The sequence below is a fragment of the Bos grunniens genome, chromosome 15 (genome assembly GCF_055505025.1).
Source record: "Bos grunniens cultivar Pamir isolate PY7600 chromosome 15, Bosgru_T2T1.0, whole genome shotgun sequence".
NCBI classification, from domain to species: domain Eukaryota; kingdom Metazoa; phylum Chordata; class Mammalia; order Artiodactyla; family Bovidae; genus Bos; species Bos grunniens.
Genome location: NC_141179.1, coordinates 17,634,606 through 17,653,064, shown reverse-complemented (window position 1 = coordinate 17,653,064; position 18,459 = coordinate 17,634,606). Strand labels below are relative to the sequence as shown.

At 38.3% G+C, this 18,459-nt stretch overlaps 1 protein-coding gene across 9 annotated transcripts in view; it reads right to left on the bottom strand.

Annotated features, from left to right (window-relative positions):
* ELMOD1 (ELMO domain containing 1) overlaps window positions 1-18,459 on the bottom strand; it is an 86,131-nt gene that overhangs the window by 40,647 nt on the left and 27,025 nt on the right. For 3 of the 9 annotated variants that reach the window (XM_086339031.1, XM_086339023.1, XM_086339024.1), the window contains 3 exons: window positions 5,059-5,204; window positions 4,893-4,921; window positions 3,812-3,909 (listed from right to left, as the gene is read on the bottom strand). In XM_086339031.1, the coding sequence (XP_086195157.1) occupies window positions 3,812-3,909; window positions 4,893-4,921; window positions 5,059-5,204 (273 nt within the window). Of the gene's footprint in view, window positions 1-3,811; window positions 3,910-4,892; window positions 4,922-5,058; window positions 5,243-10,376; window positions 10,507-17,747; window positions 17,795-18,459 lie in introns of all 9 variants that reach the window. The other 6 variants (XM_086339029.1, XM_086339027.1, XM_086339025.1 and 3 more) reach the window with 4 other exon arrangements.

Below are 18,459 nucleotides of genomic sequence, written 5' to 3'. Positions count from 1 at the left end.
TGGGCAGCTATTTAGTGTGAGAGAAAGTCCCAGGGGCTTAGGGGTAAGAGAAATTTCAAAACAAATGAAAGCAACAAAAATTAAAACACTTCTGCTTGCAAGCACCCCTGACAGATAAGTCAATGCCAAGAGAAAGAACTCACTACTTTACATTTCCCATTTCATTCGAACCACTCTACTTGTCTGAATGCTTTTTCTTATGCTGAAACCAAATGTGCTTTATTACAAAATGGTTCAAATGCTGTTCTCAGAGAAAATATATTTCCACATTTCCCTGCCACGTCTATTAATTTTAAGACGAATTCTTTCTTCCAGTCTCATCTCCAGGGTCTTATCTCAAATCCCCACTTTCTGCAGTTCCTTCTCATGGGACGTGGTTTTCAGATGTTTTACTATCTTGCTCAGTCTTCTCTGAATGTACAGGTTGTTTGATTATCAGTCCCCTTAAAACATATCACTGGAACAAAAATCAACCTGGCAAGCATGACATAGAGATGATCATTATTTCCTATGATCTGAATGCTGTTTTTCTCTCCTATAACACAAAATGTGAAATAGAGTCTCCTTAAGCAGTCAAATAACATTACGAGTTCATTAAACAGGTGACTAAATAATCACCAAGATCCTGTTTTTCCATAAATTACTGTTACATAAATTACCCTCCTGTATTCATTTGATGGCTGCTAGTTTCCTTATAGTCATTCAACTTTGTGATTCAACAAAAGCAATTTCATATGATGCAAGCCAAGAATTACTGCTCAATATACTCTGACTTCTAATTCACTCACTAAATTTAAACATTTTTTGTTGGAATGGGGGGTCATCATAATCACAACGACAGTGTCATAACCATCTTTTTTGAGAGGGAAAAGATGTATAGAGTTTAACTCAAAGTTGAGGGCAATAGAAAATCTTATTTTAGGACTGTATGTTTATTTCAAACACAAAGGGCAGTGTCAGATAACCCAGAACACTAAACTGATATAAAACTGAATGTTCAATTTAAAAAAAAACCTAAATCTGATATTTAAACTTAGGAAAAAGGCACAGTGGTACTCATCACCCAGAAAATCAACAGAGGACAGAGAAGACAGTTAATTTGGAGGAAAGAGGAGAGTGGGAAAAATAAAAAAGAGAACAAGGGAGCCAATTCAATTTTACAGTAGTAATTCTTACCACCACCATAAGTGGCACCTGAAAAAATGTATAAAACAAAGTAAGGTTAATAGTAGTGATGGCTTGATAGATTACATGGTATTTCCCCCAGCTCTATTTCTTGATTTTTTTTCCAGAAAATTATTTAATTTTTTAAAGATCACATTTTGTCAATGTCAAACTGGAAAAAAAAAACACTAAAATTCATATTCGGCTGTAAAATACAATCTATTGGGTCAGGGTCTAACCATAACCCCAAACGCTAACCCTAACCCTAATTTCTGCATTGTTGAAGTTTGCCATTTGATATTGGAATACAGTCTTAAATAAATGTGGCCATGTTATACATCATTTTAATGCACATTTCTTGCTTTACGTTTTTTGCTAATGACTTATTAGATGCTTTTTATTTTAAATTTATTTGACACTGTGGAAATGATGTTTAGGCAAAAAGCAAATCTGAACAATTTTCTCATTCGAGTTTATATGGATTGTAAAGCAATGGAGACAACTCACTGCATTTGGCCCAGGAACTGCTAATGAACATACAGTGCAGTGGTGGTTCAAGAAGTTTTGCAAAGAAGATGAGAGCCTTGGAATTGAGGAGCGCAATGGTCAGTCACTGGAAGCTGACAATGACCAACTGAGAGCAATCGTCGAAGCTGACCCTTTTAACACAAGAAGTTGGCAAAGAACTCAACATCAACCATTTTATGGTCATTCAGGATTTGAAGCAAATTGGAAAGGTGAATAAGCTCGATAAGTGGATACCTCATGAACTGACTGCAAATCAAAAATTGTCATTTTGAAGTGTTTTATTCTATGTAACAACAGCAAAGCTTTTCTTGATTGGATTGTGATGTGTGATGAAAGTGGATTTTATATGACAACTGGCAACAACCAGTTCAATGGCTGAACCAGAAGAAGCTACAAAGCACTTCTCACAGGCAAACTTGCATGAAAAAAAGGTCATGATCACTGTTTGACGGTCTGCTGCTGATCTGATCCACTACAGCTTTCTGAATCCCGCGAAACCATTACATCTGAGAAGTATGCTCAGCAAACTGAAGATTTGCACCGAAAACCGCAATGCCTGCAACCAGCACTGGCCTACAGAAAGGGCCCAATTCTCCACGACAATGCCCAACCACATGTTGCACAACCAAGACTTCAAAAGTTGAACAAACTGGGCTACGAAGTTCTGCGTATCCACTATGTTCACCTGACCTCTCAAAGTAAACTACTACTTTTTCAAGCAACTCAACAACTTTTTGCAAGGAAAACGCTTCTACAATCAGCAGGAGGCAGAAAATGCTTTCCAAGGGTTTGTCAAATCCCAAAGCATGGGTTTTTATGCTACAGGAATAAACAAACATTTCTCATTGGCAAAAATGTGTTGATTGTAATGGTTCCTATTTTGATTAATGAAGCTGTGTTTGAGCCCAGTTATAATGATTTAAAATTCACGGTCCAAAACCACAATTAAATACTACCTATAAAAGTTTTTTCTTCCTAAAGGAAATCAAAAGAATAGATGGTAAGGAAACACTTCTGAATGAAATATATAACTTTCATAAAAGAGACAGAAAAGATTTGCTATTAAATCTAACCCAATCTCTATAGGTCTAATATATCTCTCATGCCTAACTGTAATCTTAAATTTTAAATGAATTGCATTCTTACCACCATTTCAGAGAAATAAGTCAGTAGGTTTCAAAAAGACATTTACTATATAATTAAATCATATTTAATAAAGCTGAATAAGGGAAAGCAGCTAATTAGCTGAAGCATCTGCAGAAGAATGCTATGGATACCATGTGGAAATGGAGTTTTGTGATGAGCAATTAGCTAGTACCTGGAATCCCTCCAACATAAGAGACCTATGCTAAGTGCACTCTGAATGTAACATCTGAAGTTCTTAAGTATGCACATCTAAAAGACAGTTTGACTGTTACCTACCTAAACTGTATCTGACTGTATCTGCATACAGAATTTATTCTACCCAATATCCTTAGACTAAAATTTTACAGAAAAATTCCTGTACCCAATGGAAAATATAAAGCTAATTTTAAATATCATATACATTTCCAAATGCATTTTAATACTTCCAAGATAAGACAACTAATTACAAAATTCTAAAGTCTTCATATAAAAGTCATCTCTCCTCCCACACATGTCTGTCTTCTTCACAAGCAGGTAATAACTGTCTCCAAGATTAACAGTCTGTCATGAACTGAAGAAATATTCTTCATAGAGCAGAGTCAGCTCAGGCACATTTACAATTTGTACATTTACTGTTAATGTAAAACATAGGCAGCATATGGAGTGACTGTTGATGAATGGGCACCCTTTATTTCATCTTCTGATATCAAGGGCGTCCATCAGATTTCTTACATTCATTGCACCTCAAAGCATAAACATAAATCACAACAGAATTACAAAGTTGCTGCTATTTACAAAAATGAAAAAGGCATCTTTTTTCTTTATTTTTCACCTGAAAGTCAAAACATGCAGATAATTATCTGGGGCAGAGAAAGGACAGAGAGAGAGAGAAAGCGTGTGTGAGAAAGTATTTAGAAACAGCATATTTAGAAATACTAAGTATGTGGCATGTGACTTCTGTTTTATATTTATAACATGATGAACATATTCTTACTGTGGATTTATGTCGGGGTTAATTTTTTTCAGTTCCATGATGTCGTCTATAGTTTTTTCAATAGCATCAGGATGAACACTCACTGAAGTCTGTAATAGCTAGAAAACAAGTTTAAATCAGTTCCCTTGTCATGAACACTAGTATCTTAAGTGGGGTCTAATTAAATTGGGGCTTCAAATATTTGTTTAAAGCTTAAAAACAAAAATTCATGTAGTCTTTAAATTCTAGTAAATTTGGTGTTTTTCTGAATAAGGTAATAAACATAAAACAAAAATACATAAGCTTGTTTTTTTTACCACTTCCATCTGTTTCAAGTTACTCACATAGAAATATTATATTTTCTTTTTCTCACTGAATACACATGGTTTCCATTGTTAATGAGTATATGTCTATGACTGTGTGAAGTACATAGGAGATACAGTCTTAAGGATGTCAAAGTTAAATATTCAAGAATCTTAAGAAACAAATTTTTCTTTCTTATGCGGGTGCTTAACTATGTGCTAGAAATGCTAGCATAGTGGCTTGGAAAATCTTGAGTATAAAGTTAAATGATTTGGATATTGAGGAAGTAGCAGAGAGATAACACTTCTCTTATTTCCATGGAATATTTATGATTTGGAATGAGATATAAAAAGGGATGAATTCAACAATGAAGTAATATGTGCAGCATAAATCTGTCTGGAAATTCATGAGTACCTGCTTTTAGATAAAAAGCACAGTGGTTTGTGATGGGAAAAAATTCTTTCTTCTCAGTTTGCCTTAGTATACATGTGCTCAGTCGCTCAGTTGTGTCCACCTCTTCGTGACTGCATGGACTGTAGCCTGCCAGGCTCCTCTGTCCATGGGATTTCCCAGGCAAGAATAGTAGAGGGGGTTGCTATTTCTTTCTCCAGGGAATATTCCTGACCCAGGGATTGAACCTGGGTCTCCTGCATTGCAGGCAGACTCTCTACCATCTGAGCCACCAGGGAAGCCCATAGCCAGAGGTATATTTTGTTTCTTAAAATTTTTACTTTTGGATGATTGGAGGTAAGCCTCCAAGTGAGAAGTTGCTGAAAAATACAGAAACAATTTTACTTACCTTACTTTTTGAATCTCTCAGTGATGTTTCTGGAAAAGAGATAATTTTAAAAGCTATTCAAATATTATCTTTTACAAGTGGTTTACAATTATTGTACTGAAATATAACACTGTATCCTCAATTACAGAAAGTCTACATTGTGCTTACTTCTTTGTTTCATGCTTACCAATTTTCATGGTTCTAGAAGCTCCAGGCTTGGTATTATAACAGATTCGTTGCAGTTCACATCTTCCAGTCAGTTTTCTCATTACAAATTTCAGGCAACGCCACAAAAATTTACAATAAAAAAACAGGCACACCTGGATCAGCATTCTGTCAAAAATAAAAGACAGCACTCTTCCAACGGAACTCTGGAAGAGAATAGAAAGCAGCCACCACCAGCAAGCAACAAGCCCAGAAGAAAACCAACCATTAGACTTCTTGGGTTCACACGCATATTTCATTATTTCAATCCCATGTTACTTTATTTGAGGTAGCTACAAAATCCATCATCAGGAGTGAAGCCCTAGGTCTGTAAGGACATACCTACTATGACAGCAAGCTCCAGAATGCCTATTCTAGTAAATTTGATACACCAACAGAGGGTGAAGCATGGAAATCCTTTCTTTTCCTACCTTTGGCTAAAAATATTTTTAAAACAAATCAGTACCTTGAATACAGAATCCTTGTGTTTTAGAAGCTGTCTCTCCTATAGCCATGGGGAAGAACATGCTATAGCAACTCTCATCTTCTGCCTCCATGAATAGCCTCTCAGCTCACCCTCGTAAATTTCCAGTTTTTCCTTGGTGCCTTTTTTGGCTGCTGTTTATTTCTTCCCTTGCTCCCATTTTTCTCCTTTCCTCTGCTTTTGTTTTGGTACTATTGTCCTCTTTAAGGCTCGATTGTGTGGCCACCTGTCTTTTCTGCTGACCAATCCCAATACTTCTTGGATGTGCCAGAATGCCTCCTTATCAGCTCACTGAACAAGCATGTTGACCTTTGGTTCTCCAACATTCTCTGATTTAAACTTTCCAAAACTCCCCCTCTTGACAAGTTTGTTCCGGGCTCCTGCTAAACAAAGTTTTCTTCATTGTACACCCTATCTCACTCCAATAAAGTATTGGAACTATACTTTAGGGGACAAACTATAAAATATATCGTCACCAATCATGTACTTATCCACAATGTCTCTGGCACATGTGAATTTGCATTTTATGGCAACTTTTAGTTTTTAATACAAGTCTACATATTTAATATGTGAATCTATATATTTACATATTTAATATGTAAGTCCACATATTTAGTTTTTAATATGTCTACTACTTCATGATACTGTTAGGAGTCTCAAATGACTCAGGCTATAGAGGTAAAGATTTATTATCCAGGAACTTGTATTCAACTCATCTTCTTTGAATACTAGAGTTTCCCTAGAAGGTAGAGTTGTTTTCCTAAAAGGCAGAATTATTTATAATACTTCTTATTGGTGTCATTTCTAAAAGATATTTTTCTCACATGTTCACTAATTTCCTCCAATTCTAACATAAGGTGATCCAGGGTCATTCAGATGAATTAGTGTAGTTAACTAATTAATTAGTGTAGTTAAGCCTCTGTGATGTGATGATTCCCTGATTTGAACAAATACCTTAATTGTGTTCCTTTGTTCAATTGCTCTGGCTCCAATACTTCGAACAGCTTAAGTTAAAAACAACAATTCCAACAAACTAACTTGTACAAAAGCATGAAGTTTATATCATATAAATGCAAAGGGAACAGAGGAAACATATAAGTAACCAAAACCGCTACACTAAAATATGAGAGAATCCTTTGTAGATAATAAAATTGGATTCTAGAGTACCTAATAACATAAAATATCCAAAGAACATGTATGGAATAATATATCTTTTCTTATAATAAATAAAACAAAAAATTTAATGATGATACACAAACAAGGAGAAACAGATTGGCAGGATATTCAACAAAAAGGTTAACAGAGGTTTGTCTGGGTAATGGAATTATGAGTAATTTTTACTTGCTTTTCTGGTTAAGTAATTTTCTTTTTTAATATGTATATATTATTTTAAGAAAAAAGAAAGTTATAACAGTGATCACCAAAAATCACTACAAACAAGTAGATATGAAATTTCTATATGAAGTCAGATTCTACTGAAAGACAAAAAAATGGATTTACTGTGTTGTGAAGTCTGCAATTCAACTGTTTTAGTCAAATATGTTCTAAGATCTGTTAAGATTTAGATTACCAGCTTCTAAAAAACGTAACCCTGAAAATAATTAATGGAACATTTTAATTAGATGAGTAAGAAATTATACACAACTTCAACTCACTCTCTTGAAAAAATTTTCTATTTTTCCAACTATTGGATAGCTATGACAGAAGAAAAGATTGAGCAATATCCTTATTAACTGGTTATCAGCCAAATGGTAATGATATTAATAACTGGTTGGCATTAATCCTATTACTAAGTCAAAAATAAAGCTTCCCATGATATCTGCCCTTATGGTACCCATGTGCTACTTCCTGTAAAGTCTGTCTAGCATGTGGGCCGGCTGCTCAGATGAAGCCTCTTTTAAGTCTGTACATTAGGACTGCATAATAATCAGGTTCTTGTAGTACTAAATCTGCCTAGAGAAAAGATTCTAATTACTGTTTAAGGAGTATCTTTGTATTCACCCTATTTAGGTACAAGCCAATTAAGTTAAACTGCAGAAAATTTCCCCCATGCAAATTCTTCATCAGATCTATACAAAGATGTGGCTTGAGACCTAGAGGTGTCCTTCTAGGTGGCAGGAAGCAGTCAGATGTAGAGTGGCTTATAGCCCATCTATGATTTCTCCCACTGGCCTCCTTGCATATGAGAAGAAAATGCTTGGGGAATTATTTTGCATCAGACAATCTTACACAAAAGGAGAGAAAAGATATCATGTTCTATGCATTTTTTTTTTTTCAGTTCCCCTGAGGATATTCACACAGTCAAAGACAACAACATCTGGTGGAAACCCACAATGAGGGGTTAAAGATGATGCCTCATTTCTTAGGGCTCACTGGCTCTGTAAAGTACATCACAACTCTCTCATATAATCACAGGAAGAATATCACCAATCATGAAAGAGAAATGCTCCTTTCAGTTGTGAAAGTGTTAGTCACTCAGTTGTGTCTGACTCTGTGACCACATGGGCTGTAGTCTGTTAAGACTCCTCTGTCCATTAATTCTCCAGGCAGCAATACTGGAGTAGGTATCCATTGCCTTTTCCAGGGGATCTTCCAGATCCAGAGATTGAACCTGGGTCTCCTGCATTACAGGCACTGACTTTTATACACTGCTTCCTTACCCTTTCATAATTTCTGGGCTGATAGTCTAATTATGTTATTCATCAATACTATCCAGGATCTATTTTTATTTTTTCCCCTTGTTTTTCTAATTGGCCAACATGCCCATAAATATTTCATAAGCAACCAGCTTGTTATGGTAGGCACTGTACTTTCTTTCTATGTGAGGTATTTTCCAGCCAATCATCAGATCAAACCATGTTTTGCCAGATACTATTTATTTTGCATTTAGATCATAAACCTAAGGCATGGTCAGAGAAGGAAACATCAGTGCTACCTCTTAATTTGGAAGTCTTATTTTGATGAGAACAAGTACCCAAGTTGCTTCCTCATGAAAGGACCAGATCAGCAAAACCTCCATATGAGCACCTCAGGATGGCTGTTCCTCATCATCAAATGCTACCTACCAGGAGATCATTCCTTAAATGTTTGAATCTATTTCAGTGTGTTAATTATAAAGTTTGTGGGAAAACTGCTTAAGGTCCAGAGAACAATAAAAATGATTAAATATTTGGGAAGAATGTTAAAGTCGTTTGTCATGTTTACCCTGAAAAGGAAGAAATTAAGAAGTGGATCTTTAAATGCTCTTAAGAGATCCAACCTTAAGAGATCTCCTACATTCTGAGGGAGATTAGCCCCGGGAAGGAATTCCTTCTTTGAAAGGAATGATGCTAAAGCTGAAACTCTAGTACTTTGGCCACCTCATGCAAAGAGTTGACTCATTGGAAAAGACTCTGATGCTGGGAGGGATTGGGGGCAGGAGAAGAAGGGGATGACAGAGGATGAGATGGCTGGATGGCATCACTGACTCGATGGACTTGAGTCTGAGTGAACTCTGGGAGTTGGTGATGGACAGGGAGGCCTGGAGTGCTGCGATTCATGGGGTTGCAAAGAGTTGGACATGACTGAGCAACTGAACTGAACTGAACTGAAGCTAATCAGTAGTTGGTTTAGGAAAAAAGAAAGAAAGGAAGGAGGGAGAAAGGGAGAAAGGTGTGTCCCTTTCCATTCTGTGTTTAGGAATAGGAACTTTTGGATTTATAGTACTTTTCCTTCTTTTAATTTTATCTCCTTTCTGACCGCATGCTTGGAATGAAGGCATCTCAAATATACCTGTGTGGCAGATCCCATTTGCTTTCTTTAATCCTATCCTTCTGTTCCTATTCTTAGAAGAATTACTGCCATATATTCTTTACCACCTGAACCCTATGTTCAGAGGGTTTAAAGCGCAGCTTGTTTTGTTATTTCCTAACTTGAATCATCAAACCAACAGTCTTAGTTTTATTTAGGAAGATAGTTTGATTTATTCTTCATAACACTATCCTTAGTTTTCTTAGTTCTTATGGAAGATTCTCAAATCACTACTGTAAAGCTCTGCTATATTGTATAGGAACTTAACAATCAAATTCTCAAGACTAAAAAAAGAAAATACTGTCACATCTCCTGTTCTTTCATATGTGTGTGCTTTTGTGTGTGTGTGTGTTTGCCACGCTGCATGGCTTGCTGGATCATAGTTCTCTGCCCAGGAATTGAACCAAGGCCCACACTCAAAGCACAGAGTCCTAACTGCTGGCTTGTCAGGGAATTCCCACCATCTCCTATTTTTAACAACTATATGTACAGATAGCAGGTTTTTTGTGTTTGTTTCTCTTTTTTCAATCACAGCTTCTTGATCATGTTCCAAAAGGAGCTACTGCAGTTTCAAAGATGAATGCCTTGCTTAAGCACTGGAAGAATCTGATTTAACATAAGAGCTACTTATACAGTCTTATACAGGGCCCAGGGTTCATGTCCCTGTCCAGGAACAAAAAGTGAATAAATACACAAGAGCTACTTACTCATATTCTATTTCCAACATTTTCTGTTACTGTTATTTACTAATATGCTGCAGAGTGAAGTTTATGGCTGAATTCACAGCAATGTCCTTCCATAAGGCAAAAATGATCACTTTTATCATTTAACATTCATCCCCTAGTTTGCACAAGAATAGCCACCCAATGTAAATTATTCAAAATGAATCCTATCTCTACCAAATAAAAGTGAGCTCCTGTCTCGTGCGTCTTTGTTAGGGGAATCCATTCAGCAGTGATAAGGCCTCGAAAACAGGAGATGTACCTAGGACCCTGTGGTCTCCTGTTTGTGGGGTGGGGGTGTGGTACCTGTACACTACTCCATCATCTTAAATTTGTGACTCTGATATCTTCTTTTGAAACAGGAAGAGAAAAGTAGCTTATTTTGAACAGTTTCAATGAATTTGCTACTGAAAGTTAATTCTTGCTTGAAGGAATCCTATAATAAACAAGAAATACACTACTGGTGAGGAAAGACACATACAAAATAATCACAATTCTTGGATCAAAACAACTTTCTTAAATGAAATACTTTCATCTGAATGGCCATAAAGAACAGCAGACTACTGAATGTTTCCAACATCACATGTACTTTCTGAAATGACATTTTAAAAATTTTTAGTTGCTCTATTGAAGTTCCCAATTAGGAGCACTGGCAGTCAGTTGGAAATTAACTCATCAACAGGTATTTGGCCTAGTAAATGGGTCCTTCTAAATAATGAGAATCCATAGGAAAAGAGGCTCTGGAGGACTTGATACATGGATTAGAAATGTGAAATCATACAAATAAACCATTTGTGGGCCTCTAGAGAAACAAGATTATCTCCCTCACATTAAGCAGCAGTGAGGCAGTGTGCAGCCCCTTGGATGGAATTCCATCATTCTTTTTTTTTTTTTTTTGGCCTTGTGGCATGTGCTATCTTAGTTGCCTGACCAGGGATGGAACCTGCATGCCCTGAAGTAGAAGCACAGTGTCCCAGCCACTGCACCAGCAAGGAGGTCCCTCTCCAGCTCTTTTCCATCATTCTTTATCTGAAAAGACATGCTGCCTTCTAAAATTAGTGGGTATAAATCTATCATGGATAGACATTATTCCAAATGCTATTGCTATAGTAAAGGGCACTATTTTTTAATTCTGGGACATTTTATATGAGGGATTAGGGAGCAATAGCTGACTGTGGTATGACTGAAATAATAATGGTTTATTCTTTTCCTTTCAAAGAAGAGAGACATAAGCTTCTCTTAAATTGCTAATGAGATCACTATTTAATTAAAAACAATTTAAAATCCATCCATTTTACAAGATTTATTTTTAAAATTCAGGTTTTTTTTTCTATTTGGACAACATACTTACTAGTTTATTTATAAGAGAATCAGCAAACACATTATGCTTTGACATTTAGGAAGCATTTAGACAAGGGGACTGACCAAGATGGCAGAGTAGGAAGACTGCTTGCTCACCTCCTTCCATGGCGCACCAAACTTGTAACTATTTACAGAGCAACAGTTGATAAGACCAGAAGACTAGCAGAAAAGATCTTCTACAACTAAAGATATAAAGAAGGAACCACAACAAGACAGGTAGGAGGGGTGGAGATGAGGCACAGTCAGACCCCTGGGTAGATGACCCAGAAATGACAGAACAATCACAACTGCAGAGGGTCTCCACATGGAGCAAAGAGGTCAAGCCCAACATTAGACTTCCCAGTCTGGGGATCCTGCACCAGGAAGATGATCACCAAAAGGTTAAGGTCTGAAGGCCAATCAGGGGACCCGGAGAGCGGTAGGAAAAAGACCTCACTGTTAAAGGGCACACACAAAATCTCACGGGGCTTCCCTGGTGGCTCAGGTAAAGAATCTGCCTGCTAATGCAGGAGATGCTGGTTTGATTTCTAGGTCAGGAAGATCTCCAAGAAGAAAATGGCAATCAGTCCAGTAAAGTTTCCATGGACAGAGGAGCCTGGTAGGCTACAGTCCATGGAATCCCAAAGAGTCAGACATGACTGAGTGACTCAACAACAACACAGAATCTCACACGCTCTGGCAACCAGGGCAGAAGCAGTCATTTGAAAGGAGCCTGGGTCAGACCTACCTGCTGATCTTGGAGAGCCTTTTGGAGAGGCAGGAGGCAACTGGAGCTCACCCTGGGGACACAGACACTGGCAGCAGCCATTGTGAGGAGTGTGTCCTACCATAGGGACATGTGTGCTGGCAAGTGACATTTTAGAATCCTCCCTGGAACTTATTAGCTCTGGGACCTGGCCCTACCCACCGGCTTGTCAGCACCAGTACTGGGATGCCTTAGGCTAAGCAATCAGCTGGGTAGGAACACGGTCCCATCTACCAACAGGACTACTGCCTTAAGACCCCTGCCCACTAGAGGGCCCAGGACCTGGCCCCACACACCAGGGCACCAGCACTAGCCCTAGGACCCCAGGGCCTCAGCCCTGTCCACCAGCATGCTGACACCAGCTTCAGGACCCTGGGTCCTACAGCCTGAGACCCCAGGACCAGGGCTCACCCACCAGGAGACAGACACCACTTCCAGGACCACGGCAGTACCCCCACAGCCTAACATGTCACAACCCAGCCTACCCAACAGCAGGCCAACACCAGTTCTAAGACCTCTGAGCCAGGCACCCTAGGATCCAGCCCCTAGATCACTAGTGGGATTATACAAGCTTTGGGACACCCCAGACCCTGCAGCCAGCTGTGTCAGGAGTTGGCCTCACCCAGCAACACACAAGACACCACCCTACATCAGCTCCAGGACCCCCAGGGCTATGTAGCCGGAGAACCCAGAACCTGGCTCTGCCTACCCCAGGCTGATAGGATACCAGTTCTGAGACATTTTGAACGCCTCAGCCTGTCATTGTGGGATCCAGCCCACTCACCAATGAGCTGAAACTATCTGGGGACACTCCAGGCCCTGCAGTGGGCCATATAATGAACAGGCTCCGGCCATCAGCAGACCAACATTTGATCAAACACCCCCAGCCCCACAAACACTTGTCCTGGATCCCAGGTCAACCCACAGGAGGGCCAACACTAGCCTCTGGAATCCCCAAAGTGCTATCTTGTGACCCATCCCTGCCACCAGCTGCCAGCAGCTTCTGCACAAAGCAGGCTTTGCAACCAACTGACCAAGGCAGGGGTAGGGGTGAGAGGTAAGAATAGCCATGCCTACCAGACCATCTACAGTATTCAGCCCACTGCAGTAGAAGGAGGAGAAGTAAATGGCAACCCACTCCAGTACTCTTGCCTGGAAAATTCCATGGATGGAGGAGCCTCATAGGCTATAGTCCATGGGGTCACAAAGAGTCGGATACAACTGTGTGACTTCACTTTCTTTCTTTCTATAGTTCCTTTTGGGGAAGGAAATGGCAACCCACTCTGATGTTCTTGCCTGGAGAATCCTATGGATGGAGGGGCTGGTGGGCTACAGTCTATGGGGTTGCAAAGAATCAGACACGACTAAGCAACTAACACACACACAGTATAAGGATGCATGTAGTCCACATAGGGGGCACCCCAAGAGCACTGAGCTCTGGTAATAAGAGGTGAATGTACTGCTGGGATACATAAGACATCATCTATGAAAGACCAGTTCTCCAAGGTCAGAAAACAAAACAAACCTTCCAAATACATGGAAATAAAAACAGCAGAAACTGGAGCCTATTATACAGAGTCAAGTAAGCCAGAAAGAAAAACACCAATACAGTATACTAACACATATATATAGAATTTAGAAAGATGGTAACGATAACCCTGTATGCCAAGACAGCAAAAGAGACACAGATATATAGAACAGTGTTTTGGACTCTGTGGGAGAGGGAGAGGGAGGGATGATTTGGAAGAATGGCATTGAAACATGTATATTATCATATGTGAAACAAATCGCCAGTACAGGTTCGAGGCATGAGACAGGGTGCTCAGGGCTGGTGCACTGGGATGACTCAGAGGGATGGGATGGGGAGGGTGGGAGGGGGATTCAGGATGGGGAACACATGTACACCTGTGGCGGATTCATGTCAATGTATGGCAAAACCACCACAATATTGTAAAGTAATTAGCCTTCAATTAAAACAAATAAATTTATATTAAAAAAATAAAAATAAAAACAGCAAATCAGGCAAAATGAGATGGCAGAGAAATATCTTCCAAAGGAACAAGATAAAACCCCAGAAGAACTAGGTGAAGTAGAGATAGACAATCTACCTGATAAAGAGGTAAAGTTAATGACTTAAAGATGTGCAAAGAACTTGGCAGAAGATTGGATGAACAGAGTAAGAAATTAGAATTTTTTAATAAAGATTTAGAAAATATTAAGAAGAACCAAACAGAGGTGAAGAATACAATAATTGAAATAAGAAATACTCTAGAAAGAATCAACAGTAGCTTAGATGAGAGAGAAGACAATGGCACCCACTCCAGTACTCTTGCTTGGGAAATCCCATGGACGGAGGAGCCTGGTGGGCTACAGTCCATGGGGGTCACGAAGAGTTGGACACAACTGAGGGACTTCACTTTCACTTTTCACTTTCATGCACTGGAGAAGGAAATAGCAACCCACTCCAGTATTCTTGCCTGGAGAATCCCAGGGACGGGAGCCTGGTGAGCTGCCGTCTATGGGGTTGCACAGAGTCAGACACGACTGACGTGACTTAGCAGCAGCAGCAGCAGCTTAGATGAGACACAGGAACAAATCAGTGAGCTGGAAACACAGTAGTGGAAATCACTGAAGCTAAACAGAGAAGAAAAACAAATGAGGCCAGTTTAAGAGATCTCTGCGACCACATCAAGTATACTAACATTCACATTACATGGGTCCCAGAAAGAGAAAAGAGAGAAAGGGACAGAGCATATATCTGAAGACCTAAGAGTTGAAAAAGTCCCTAACCTGGGAAAGCAAACAGACAGGGCAGGAGAACTAATATTGTAGGTTCAAAAAACATGTCATGGCAAGCTCTGATGAGATCACCTATAGGAAACTGCCTAGAAAACTATTCAGGTTAACATATTCCAATAAGGGTATGGATACTTTGTTTTAATACAGGAAACAAAATAATTTGAAATATATATGTGTAAACGTGTGTACCTCTGTATGGGTCTATATATAATATATACACATACATAGATATATATATGTATGTATGTATACATGTGTATATTTATGTATGTATATACACATGTGGTGTGTATGTATGTGTCCTAAAAAAAAAAAGAGAAAACTATGGCTAAAAGTACCAGTCTACAATGAGAGAGGTATTCGGGTGCACCATAAATCTACCATTTTTTCAGGACTTTGCTTCAACATCCAAAAAATATGCTCAGTTAAAGTCTCAACTGAGGCTAGTCAAATTCTGGAAGAACTACATGAACCTGCACCTTCAGCCCGGCAAAAGCAGTGGAAATTAGTTGGTGCTGAATGGAAATGCTACCCAAATAAATATGGAAGTGTCTGAAGTCTGACTTCAAATCTACCCTCAATACTGTATGACTGTGCACAAGCTACTCATAATGGAAGGAATGGACTAGATATCTGGCTCTAAGATAAAGTTAGACATATGTTTCAAGGAAAAAAGATTTTCTTTTTTTTTTTTTTTTTGGTCTGACATCTTTTTATATAAGGGCTTCCCTAATGGCTCAAACAGTAAAGAATCCACCTGCAATGCAGGAGACCCAGGTTCGATCCCAGGGTTGGGAAGATCCCCTGGAGAAGGAAATGGCAACCAACTCTAGCATTCTTGCCTGGAGAATTCCATGGACAGAGGAGCCTGGTGGGCTACAGTCGAGGGCGTCACAAAAGAGTCGGACACGACTGAGTGACTAACTTTCACTTTCAGGTTCATCTTTTTCTTTAAGGTCCATATTATTTCTTGGTGAAAGTGTTACCATGCTTCTGGGCTGTTTTATGCCATGCTTCCAAAGGTGTCCAAGAACTGCCCCCCAAATTTATCTTTGCACCTTATCTTGTACTCATCCTAAAAAGGATTTACAGCCAATAAGCCTTGACCACTTGATGCTTGTGGCAGCTGGTCATACTTTCTTAGGCTTTGCTCATAGCACTTTCTCCATCTATTACATCCTCTATCTCTTTCCTTCAACATCAACTCAGTGAAGCCTTCCCTGAATATTCCTGTCACAAAATAGCTGCAGCATGTCACCAATCACATTCCTTCTTACATCTTAATTTTTAAGTGTGGCTTTATGTCGTTACCAAGTGGTATGCTACTTTAGAGAAGAGGCCACCTCATATTCACTTTTGTATCACCCAGAACACCTCACAACAGGTATACAGTAAGGGAGTAACATGATACAGATATTAAGAGAAAAAACCTTTGACGTCAGATAGGCGTGCATTCAATATCTGTGTGCTTTGCATGAGTTTTTTTTAACTTTGTTGTTAAACTTTTTGCCCCGTGCTATAAAGTGAAGTATTAATTCCTCTTTTATTACAGTTGTTATGAAGAGAAAATAAAAGTTAAAATGTGGCATAGTACTAGAATTATTAGTAGTACTAAATGTTACTAATTCAATCAGTGGATGAAGATATTAATCAAGTGTGAATGACTTCTAAAACTCCATTTACAGATATTTTTGTGAACTGGAAGCCTGTATCTATTAATCATAGCAGGGAAATACTGTTTCTCCCTCTATTGTTTCATAGCCAGTACAAGTCTGCTCTATATCTCAGTTTCTCCCATGGAGGTTTGAGGTTGGCAGATGTTTTCACTTTCCTCTCTTCTGCTTAAGGAAGGAAAGTAACCAGTAAGGTCCATGCCAAGAAACTGAGATCTTGAGGCTGAAATAGCTGGAAGCAATTATTTATATGGGGTGACTCCTAATATCCCCTTTATTAGAAAAATTCAAAATTAATAATGTTCCAGTGACCTTAAATGTATATAATCTCAATAACTAAATTCTAGTAAAGGAAAAGATCTTGATATAAGTCCTCTCTGTTATAAACATCAATTGAATTGAAATTAATGAAATATATTAAATAAACTAAACTCTAAGCTTCAGTTCTATTTTGGACTCAAAAAGTGTCCCCTCTTTCTGATCACACATAGACACACTTTCTTCTCAGTTTTATCCCGTGTTTTTTTTTAATGCAGATCATGGCTAAAGTCATACTGGGTGACTATGGGGTACTTATCCAATATCCCATATCTAATGTCAACTTAAAACACACCCTTCATCTGGGTGTATTAATCCTATAGCATTTATTTCTAATATCTCATGTCATGTTTTTTCTATTCCCTTAAGCTTTGAGTAGTTACACCATTAACATATGTGATGGTAGCAGGTAGTCAAAGAGAAGAGTGTGGGCTCCATGTACCTTAAATGTGGATTAAAACTCATTTTTTCCCACACTTGGTTTCTTTAAGATTAACTTCATTTTTCCTGAGGCTGTACATCACCTCAGAAATTGCTCATTCTAGAGTAATTCAGAAGTAGACAGATTAATCACTCTGTGGGCTTTTAAATGATGCCAATTCTCCTCAGTGAAAGTCAACTCCTTATTCTGCATAATATATTTGCTGAGCTCAGGAATTAACACATGATTTGTTCAAGTTATATTTATGTAACTATCTCTTTAGTTCCAATGTAAAGATTGCCAAATTGTCCAGCATCTGTAGGAACGGACCACAGGGAACAGAAGGCAATCTAAATTACCTGATAGGGCCTGTGATGCAGGATTCTTGCTTCTTGGCCTCTTATTCCTCCAAGTCCCACAAACATTAACATATAATGAATACACACAAGTTATAACTTAATAAGAATTAAAAACAAAAATTAAAGTCAAAAGCAATAATTAAGAAGAAATGATGATTGAGTTTCCTTTTGTTATTTCAAAACCAAGGATTAATGAGAAAATCCTCATTTCTTTCTTGATGTGTAGTTTATTATCCTAGCTTCAGTTTCAATGTTAAGTAATGTTTATACGACAAATGTGCCAAGTTAAAAGAGAACAATTTGTATAAGAACACATAACTGATAGGGATACGCCAGTTCCACCACCCTTGGTGCTGCTCTGTGTGAAATTAGAGTGGTAGATTTCCCACTGTATCGGTTTTAAATCATAAAATACAAATTAATATTAAAAATATAATCTCTATACCTATGCAACTTAACATAATCTAACAGAAACAAATGCTATTTCTCTTTAAATGGCTGGTTTTGAGGCCACTCAGGTTTTTTTTAAAACAAATAAAACATTGAAGAAGAAATTCAGTAGTTCAAGGCTTGGTACACACTTCACCACTACCACCCCCCGCCCCGTTTTACAAAAGGAACTCCTAATCTTCAACCAGTATTAAAGCTCTCTGTTAATATGATTCTGCAACTAAAAAATACCACATTTACATTCAAGGGAGATTTATAGTTA